Genomic DNA, 9,524 nt, shown 5'->3' with positions numbered 1-9,524 from the left:
TGCATAATAAATTCCTTATACTCTTACTTTAGATCCCAGATATCTTCCAATATATTGTATTCATTTCTATACTGTATTTATCTATCTATCTATTTATTTATCCATCTCCCTATCCATCCATCTGTCTGTTTTTCCATCCACATGACATAAGAAGCAATACTAAAGCTGATGTCAGTATTACAAATTCTTTACTTTCCAAACAATGAAATAATAATAATAATAATAATAATAATAATAATAATAATAATATATTAACTGACAATTTTGGAGACAATTAGAATAAAAATAAAAATAAATCCAAAGTGCTGATCATCAGTCATTTCCAATGGGGCTGCACTGATGTCCCTGGAAGAAGATAAAGCTGCTGCATGCAATGTAAGGAGCCTTAGACAAGTGAAGAAAGGAGAAGTGAGAGACTGTAGAAATGGTGTATTAACATCAACAGTACATACAACACGTACAAACAAGGGGTGTCCACATGTGTCCTCTGCCATCATCATCATCATCAGGGTGGAATGATATTACATGTGCCTACTTACAACTACCAGGCTTATAAAATCTAGCAGACTACATAGTGTCTGAATACTATTTATATAATATAGACATTACTGACTGAGCAATTGCCTATAGGTTCCTTGTGTTCCCAGATCTAGCACTGTATACACATGCTTTACCTTTGTATGCAATAGTTTTATTTCTCATATGTTTTTTTTTTGTTTTTTGCAAACACAAATTGTCATAAATAGGCACAAAATGATTAAAAATAGCTAAACTGTATCTTATACATGTACAAGCCTTATTATTATTATGTTTTGTATCCTTCATGCCATCCACTGAACATGTATGTCACAATATATTACAGCTTTCTTATACAACAGAGTCTCTTTAGGGAGGGGTTGGGGGGTGGACTTGGTCACCTTAATACTATTGACTGAGGTCATTCCTAGAGATGGTGTTTTTGTTTTTCAGAATCTTATATAATCTTAATCTTTCTTCTAGTGATGAATTCCTTTGTCCTTCCATCCTGAAGTGCACCCCCATCCTCTGTCATGGCCGCCACTAGTCACTGGCCTAGGGGGCCTTAGGGTTTAGTTCACAGGTTGAGTCCTCTTGGTCTGGAAATCGATAAAGTTCATCGAAATGTCTTTGTTTTTAAAAAGGTAATGTGTCCAAAAAGAGCTTGTCAATAATGGCAGGTGGTGGCACCAAGTCCTCCAGTTTTAGATAGAAGATACGTTGCAGGCCCTGTGTGCAAAGGGTTCTGAGTTCTGGTAGTTTTCCCAAAAGTTTGGACAGGTAGTTGGGACGATTTAGCCCCCCATTGTTAAATGTCACATGGTCCTTTAAGCAGTTTACAATCTTGTTCTGAAGTTCTTCTACTCTTTTTGGTTCCTTCAAGCCATGCCTCTCTGTAGAAGACAACACAACTGGTTAGTCATCCCATATCATTGCATTATATCCCATATATCCTATATAGGATTCAGGACCCCCTACAATACCCACCTGTCACCATGGCCAGTGCAGCAATACAGGAAAAGGCTGATATGTCAATGTTCATGCTCTGCAAATTGGAGGAAAACTCAACAATGGCATCAATCCATTCCCCAAAGCCACGAACACATTGCAACCTATGGAGAACTGCCCCATTGCAGAAGATGAGTTTGCCCTCAGATGGGTTAGACCTGGAATTAATTAAAAGAAAAAAAAAACTAATTAGTCTCAATGTAATAAATGGCCCTTTAAGAGACTTCTAATTACCGCACAGCCAATAAAATGCAAATCAATTGACCTTGAACGAGGGGTTGCTTATATAACAATTAAATCTTAATTTGCTAATAATTACCTGTAGGCTAATCTTAAGACAAAGAGTTCCAGGAAAGCTGATTCGAAGAGAAGATCTTGGTCCTGTTTGTGCAGTTCGGAGAAGCCAGGGATTTTTTCGGCCCAACCTCTGATGATCTCCATAGAGCCAGTAAGCAGGTCATAAAATTGTTGTATGTGTTGAGTGTCATCTCCGTTCATTTGGAATTCTGGGTTTGCTTGGAACTATAAAAAAGTCAATACATTAGTGTATAAAGATTAAGAAAATAGATACGGTATAACATAATCGGGATGATCATTAAGTAATGCTATAACAGAGAAAGTGACAACAATATAAATACATTTATAGAGGAAACAAATTAGAAGTAATGAAGTAACGTTCTGTAGATAGCTTGTGTGGCCGACATATAAGTCTACAGACTGTCCTATACACATGCACGCTCTGCCAAGCATACACGTGCCCCCCATGGAAAGAGGGAAGCTTCCTCTTCATAATAGAAGGATTGGGCATGTTGAAATCCAACGGCCCGATGATTATCTCGCCCGACAACCGTAGTCGGGCAAAGTCGGGAAGCGCTATAAACAAAACGGCCGACATATACGTGCCCAGTCTATAGTTTTCTGAATGAAAATTGATTCCTAATGTTACTATAAATAGTTGGCACTTCTATTCATGGGGATAAGTCATTTGATTGGTACCAGATCGTAAACAGGGTGCCGAAAGTAAACACTTTCCCATAGCAAGTGCAGAAGAGTAAGGGAAGCAAAAAGAAATCAGTCTGGAAGGAATTGAGAGGAAACCTGCCAGCTCTATAATGGGATGTGCACAGGTAACAGGGATCATCTCCTGCCTAAATTTCCATCGAATCAGATAGAACGTTCAAACGATCTAAAATTTGTTTCCGTTTTTGCAGCCGATTTTTATGAATTTTGGAGATAAATTACAAACTTAAAAGTTACAAAATGGGGTTGACATAAAAAAACCCAGGATAACCCCACAAAGGCTGAGACCTGCAGCCTAAACTCCCACTTACCCTGGAATAGTCCAGGCTGCTCATAGCCGGGTTGGAATCGACGTGGGCTCTCACTAGGGCACTGATCAAACTCACCGGGGGGCTGGGGGGCGACGGCTCCTGGGGGCTCTTGGGTTTGGATGGTAAGCGACCTCTTCGACCTTTTAGACTGTCTGTGCGAACCACTGGATGTAAATACAAGATGAGGGGGTTAATAAGATTTACCCACACACATTCCGGGCACACAGTGAGCTCTGCTCATGACAAAGACCCCTTCACTCCAGCCTGGCTATAGGAACAATGCAGGAGCATCAGTAATGGTGGCCAGGAAATTCCCTGGCATCAAGATCTCTCCAAAGCCGGGTCCTAGTCTAGCCTAATACACAGCACTACAATATGTATACATGTATATATAACCTGTATACCCTCTGCTGAAAACGCAGGACAAGCACTCAGTGCACAGTCACAATAACATGTACTACACTGTTATACACCCGCAAGCATTCCTATCTATCTATCTATCTATCTATCTATCTATCTATCTATCTATCTATTATCTATCTATCTCCTATCTATCTGTCTATCTATCTATCTATCTATCTATCTATCTATCTCTCCATATCTCTATCTGTATATCTATCGTACTGTAGTGAAATAACATTATGAATTATAGCTGAATATTTTCATGTGTTCTAGTGCTCTGGTTATCTAGCTATCTGTTTTTCTATCTATTCATTTATTTATCTATCTATCTATCTATCTATCTATCTATCTATCTATCTATCATCTATCATCTATCTATCTATTTGTCTATCTACCTGTGTACCTGTCCAAATATATTAGCCTTCACTTTACTATGTTTTATGTATTGAAGGCTTACAAAGGATAAAACAAGTAATGTACTGCAGTGATATACTATCTATCTATCTATCTATCTATCTATCTATCTATCTATCTATCTATAAAATGTATAGCAATCAATCCAATATAATATATATATATATATATATATATATATATATATATATATGTGTGTGTGTGTGTGTGTGTGTGTGTGTGTGTGTGTATGTACACGTGTGTGTTGCACCGTCAGATAAATATATACGTGAATGTATATAAATATAGCAATAATAACAAATTCAATAAACTTAGTACTGTTATCTACCTAATCACATTCTATCTATCTATCTATCTATCTATCTATCTATCTATCTATCTATCTATCTCTCATATCTATATATCTATCTCTATCTATCTGTGTCTAATTACACTCGTTTTTCTTGTTTTCCTTTTTATCCTTCCTTTCATTCCTTCCATCCATCCAGTTTCTATATAGATATTTATTAATCATCTATTTTTCTATCTATGTATCTAATGCAAATTATACATATTATATACTAATAGCTGAAGACTTTCTATGTGTTCCATAGTATCTATCTATCTATCTATCTATCTATCTATCTATCTATCTATCTATCTATCTATCTATCTCTCCATCTCTACTTATGTTAATAGATAATACAAATGGATAAATTGTTGTCTGTACCTTCTTTGACCATCCCCACTGCTAGGCACTTCTGGAAGCGACAGTACTGACATCTATTCCTACGTCGTTTGTCCACCGGACAATTTTTATTTGCTAAACAAACATATTTGGCGTTTTTCTGCACAGTGCGCTGTAAGAGAGAAGAAGAAGATGATGATGATGAATCCAGGGGTCTCCTGCCTGTGGAGGGGACATGGAGGGGCATTAACATTCAGCCACAGAGCTGGGCTTTATATTCCAAGAAGACAAGGAGTAAATACAGATCCGTGGCCATTCATATTATTTACATCCCTCTGAGACGTCTCTATTTCACACGATAAGATTATTCAATCAGGGCGCAGAAATAAAGAGATCACTTAATTTTACCATAGGGAATTCTGTTCCACTTGGTTAGTTAAGACACGGTTCTCTGTCCTAACCAATTTATATCTGAAGCTGCTGGGAACACAAACAGAAATGTTCCACCAAACACCAGCAAAGGGGGATACAATGCCCTTAAATGGAGGAGGGGTCCCTTTTATTATGAAGTGTCATCTGCTGGTTACAAGAATATCTGACATTGTAGCAAAATGTCTAAATAATCGCAATACTGAGTAGAGACTGATACATTGTGACTGAGTGACTGATACATTGATACATTGTTTCCAATTCATAGCGAACTTCCTAGAGAACGTTCTATTTTGTTTCTGATTTTTTTGCACCTTTATCGACCTATTAAGTAGATAGTAAAGCTAGTACTAACCTTGAAAAATCCTTTGCACCCTTCACAGGTACGAACTCCATAGTGTTGGCAGGCAGCATTGTCCCCACACACCGCACAGAGACCCTCATTGGATGGAGACCCTCTGGATGGGGGTGAAGGAACTTGACTGTCAATGAGCTGAGAGGCATGACCAAGCTGAAGTCCAGGGAAACCCATGGCTGCCTGTTTTCTGATAGGGTTAGGGACAGCAAAAGTCTGTCCATCCACTATGTGATGGGCTCCTGAGGTTTCGGGGTTCATTGATACATGGTGACCATCAAACCTCATTTGACAACTAGACACTGGTGTCCCAGGTGGAGACTGCTTGAAAGAGAATAAGGAGAGTCTGGAGACAGGACCTTTCCTCTGGTCAATCATGTGGGTGGTGGCCACATAGTTTTGATGGAAGCTGTGGAGGGAGCCAGGGTCATCCCACATTGGGCTATGCTGGACAGGGAAGCCTGGGGTGTTAGAACTTGGGGGTGAAGAGGATTTGTAGTACACTGAGCCCGAATGTGGCATCATCTCCTCGGACTGGGGGGCCAGGTGGCTGTGCTGTTGGTAGCTGTGCATCTGAATATCTTCAACTTTTATTGAAGACTGTTGACCAGAGATTGGCATTTGGTACAAGCAAGGTGGCTTGACGTCGTAGCCGGAGTTGTAGTTGTCCATAAAGGTACTGAAGCTGGGGAGAGAAGTGGTGGCAGTGATTTCAGTGTTGGTCAGGTCCATGCTAAACTTGACAAACTCTGGAGTTAAGAAATCGGAGCTGTATTCTCCTGAAGAGTGGTAACTGTAGCTCTGGGAAGCTGGGCTGGCTCCTTGTGGCGATGACCCATACTGAGCCTGAACACAGGGCATGGCTGGAATGAAACAATTACATAGATACCCAAACTGTTCAACTGTGGACTTCTCTGAAAACTGGAGTATTGTTTCATTCATCCCCCCTCCTCCCACCCCCCAAAAAAATCCTCAAAGTCAATGGAAGCCTCCCACCACCCTTTAAATCTCCCCATAAGACTGACAACAACCCCTCCAGCTGTTATAACTTGCCCTCAAGGTGCTATAACCTGCTATGGCACAAGAAATAAACTCCCACCTGTTACATGAAAGTCTAATGATTCTATGACAACCATGTGTCAAAATATTAAAAAAAATTATACATTATAACCCCAAACTAACTAGTATAAAAACCCCAAATCCCGACCCCTAAGGAAGTGAACTAACCTTCAGCCGGGCTGCGGGCGTTTTCGATGTAAGTAAAGGATGACAGTGTTGTAGTTCTTGTTGGCAAGATTTCCAAGATATGAAAAGGTTTAGTTTAGAAGACCCCAATTTACCAGCATAGGTCTCTGCAATAAAATGATATAGAATAAGCCGTCAGTATGGTGGAGAATACACACATATAATGCACATACAACCTATAGCTATAAGGTATGTACACACATATAATGCATATACAACATATAGCTATAAGGCATGTGCACACATATAATGCACACACAACATATAGCTATAAGGCATGGACACTGTGGATTCCCAGGGGGAAACATGGTAAGTAAAATCCATTGCTGAGTGGAAATGACTTGTATGGTGAACCTGAGTCACTAGTGAAATCCCTGACTACAAATCATTGCACCTTCACTAGACTGTGTGGAGTCATTTCACTCTTCTTAGTCACTGTACACACTGTATGATCCATCACTGACAACTAGTTCTATGAACACACGTCTTGCAGTCGGGCCTAGGCACCTGTCACATGGATTCATTAATTCTGATCACCTATATGTAATATTAAAAATCCACCTTAAATATTCTCCTATATATTTAACATTACACAAAAGAGCAAATTATAGTGACAATATCAACTACGAGTTGTATCCATATAATACACACACTGTATCAGCCGGTGCGATAATTCTGCAAAGTGTAGACACCGTCTGAACAGAAAGCAGTAAAATGGCTTACAATAGAGAAATAGCGCTACATGAAGACCCCCTGACACCCAGACCATGGTAATTGGTTAGCATCACCTCTTCCAGCTGATGGCCCCGTGTACAGTAGCCTAGGAGACCAGAAGACCCCCCCCCCCTGTAACAGGGCAACTACACTGCACAAAGCAGCAGAGGAAGCAACAATATGGGGGAGAGATAGATAGATAGACAGACAGACAGACAGACAGACAGACAGACAGACAGACAGACAGACAGACAGATAGATAGATAGATAGATAGATAGATAGATAGATAGATAGATAGATAGATACTGTAGATAGATAGGCAGGCTATGGAACACATGGAAACTATGCAGCTAATATTGAGCCCCAAGTATTCATTGTCATTTTCCACGTGATCTTTAGCAGTAGTGATGTGGCACTATCTATCTATCTATCTATCTATCTATCTATCTATCTATCTATCTATCTATCTATCTATCTATCTGTTTGTCTGTCTGTCTATCAACTTGTCATCACCATGTGCTCTGTAGTTGTGAAATGTCATTATAAATATTGACTGCAATCTGTTCTACATCATCTATCTATCTATCTATCTATCTATCTATCTATCTATCTATTACAACCATGTGCTCTGTAATAGAGAACTGGTATTATAAATAGTAATTGAATAACTTTACTATATTGTCTGTCTGTCTGTCTATCTATCTATCTATCTATCTATCTATCTATCTATCTATCTATCTATCTATCTATCTATCTATCATCACCATGTGTACTGTATTGCAATGACATATAATGACAATGATGTAGTGAAATGACATTACACATAATAACTAAATAGCTTCAATGTGTTCTATATTATCTATCGATCTATCTATCATTTATCTATCTATCCATGTATAGAACACATGGTAACTATATAGTGTAACTTTACTTTTGCAGCACATGGTATCTTAGCTAGAAGAATATGCAGGATAGATAGATAGATAGATAGATAGATAGATAGATAGATAGATAGATAGATAGATAGAACATGTTCAGCTTCTACTAGACATGTGTCATTAAACTCTTCTTTCCTCCAGTCCTGGCCCAAGTTTGGATCTTGTAGTATATTATATAGTGATCCTATGATGTATAGCACTGCTGCTAATAACTTGTGTATAGTATCCATGAGAGCAGACACAGTGTATAGGATGTGGGTGTATGAGATGAATGGCCACTTACTTGCAGGCTCCTCTATGCCTCCAGCTGTGCTGTGCTGCTGCTGCTGCTGCTGCTGCTGCTGTACATCCCTGTGCAGGCTGTGCTGCCGCTGCCGCTGTACTCGGAGCACTGAGCAGTCCGTGCAATGTGCCTTTGTTTATGTGGGCTCAGTATTCCTCAGCTCTACAAGCAGCGGCGTCAGCTGACGTCAGCAGCCCGCAGCCAATCAGCGCCGCCCCGTCCTGCTCCGTCTGTGCTGTTGGCCCTGTTCTGGCTTTTGGTAAATTTCCGATGTGACGTCACGCAGTGAGCAGGGCTAAGGTGGGAGCCAGTTGGGTTCTCACTTTCTGTGGAGTCTTCCTAGTGGGGGCAACACCAGGAAAGTGTGTAGATGTGAGTGTGTAGGTGTGTGAGGAGAGAGCTGGGGAGACTGCAACTCGTGCAAAGCTTTACACACTGGTGACATGCACAGAACTTACACAGGTACAGCTAGACATACATGTGCAGAACATACAGACTCATGTATACATCTATAGACACATTACTGATACATATATATATATATATATATATATATATATATATATATATACACATTACTGATAGATATATACAAAACATAAACTCAGTAAACTCATATAGACAGATACACATACTGTACGTATATACATAGACATACATTCTCAGTACTCAGACAAATACATATAAACATATCTAGACACACAACAACAATACAGATACACACATGCACTCATATAAGTACATATACTCATACATATGTATACATCTATAGACACATTACTGATACATATATATATATATATATATATATATACATTACTGATAGATATATACAAAACATAAACTCAGTAAACTCATATAGACAGATACACATACTGTACGTATATACATAGACATACATTCTCAGTACTCAAATACATATAAACATATCTAGACACACAACAACAATACAGATACACACATGAACTCATATAAGTACATATACTCATACAGAAAAATACATATATATATATATATATATATATATATATGCACACAGATACACATACAAATCTATACATGGTCTGTAATACTAGTATGTATATAGTATACAGCTCAGTCACTACTAATATAATGTATATACAATATTTTTTAGTGGTGTAAAATAAAGTGATTCTCTTTTTCTTCTTATCTGATGTCTGTGGTTGTACTGTGTAGTATTGTAATGTTGTAGTGCTGTAA

At 38.8% G+C, this 9,524-nt stretch overlaps 1 protein-coding gene across 2 annotated transcripts; it reads right to left on the bottom strand.

Moving 5' to 3' along the window:
• Positions 1 to 304: 304 nt before the first annotated feature.
• Positions 305 to 8,390, bottom strand: NR4A2 (nuclear receptor subfamily 4 group A member 2). 2 transcript variants are annotated; one of them, XM_075284394.1, is made up of 8 exons: positions 8,304 to 8,390; positions 6,350 to 6,474; positions 5,123 to 5,985; positions 4,381 to 4,510; positions 2,856 to 3,019; positions 1,844 to 2,046; positions 1,504 to 1,682; positions 305 to 1,409 (listed from the first exon to the last, which is right to left on the bottom strand). In XM_075284394.1, exons 3-8 carry the CDS (start codon positions 5,981 to 5,983, stop codon positions 1,153 to 1,155), a joined length of 1,794 nt encoding a protein of 597 aa, XP_075140495.1. In that variant the 5' UTR covers positions 5,984 to 5,985; positions 6,350 to 6,474; positions 8,304 to 8,390; the 3' UTR covers positions 305 to 1,152. The 2 variants fall into 2 exon arrangements, with proteins under 2 accessions (XP_075140495.1, XP_075140496.1); XM_075284395.1 differs by having other exon boundaries at positions 2,931 to 3,019.
• Positions 8,391 to 9,524: the final 1,134 nt, after the last annotated feature.

The sequence above is a fragment of the Leptodactylus fuscus genome, chromosome 8, assembly GCF_031893055.1.
Source record: "Leptodactylus fuscus isolate aLepFus1 chromosome 8, aLepFus1.hap2, whole genome shotgun sequence".
NCBI classification, from domain to species: Eukaryota; Metazoa; Chordata; class Amphibia; order Anura; family Leptodactylidae; genus Leptodactylus; species Leptodactylus fuscus.
This window is presented reverse-complemented; position numbering and strand designations above follow the sequence as displayed.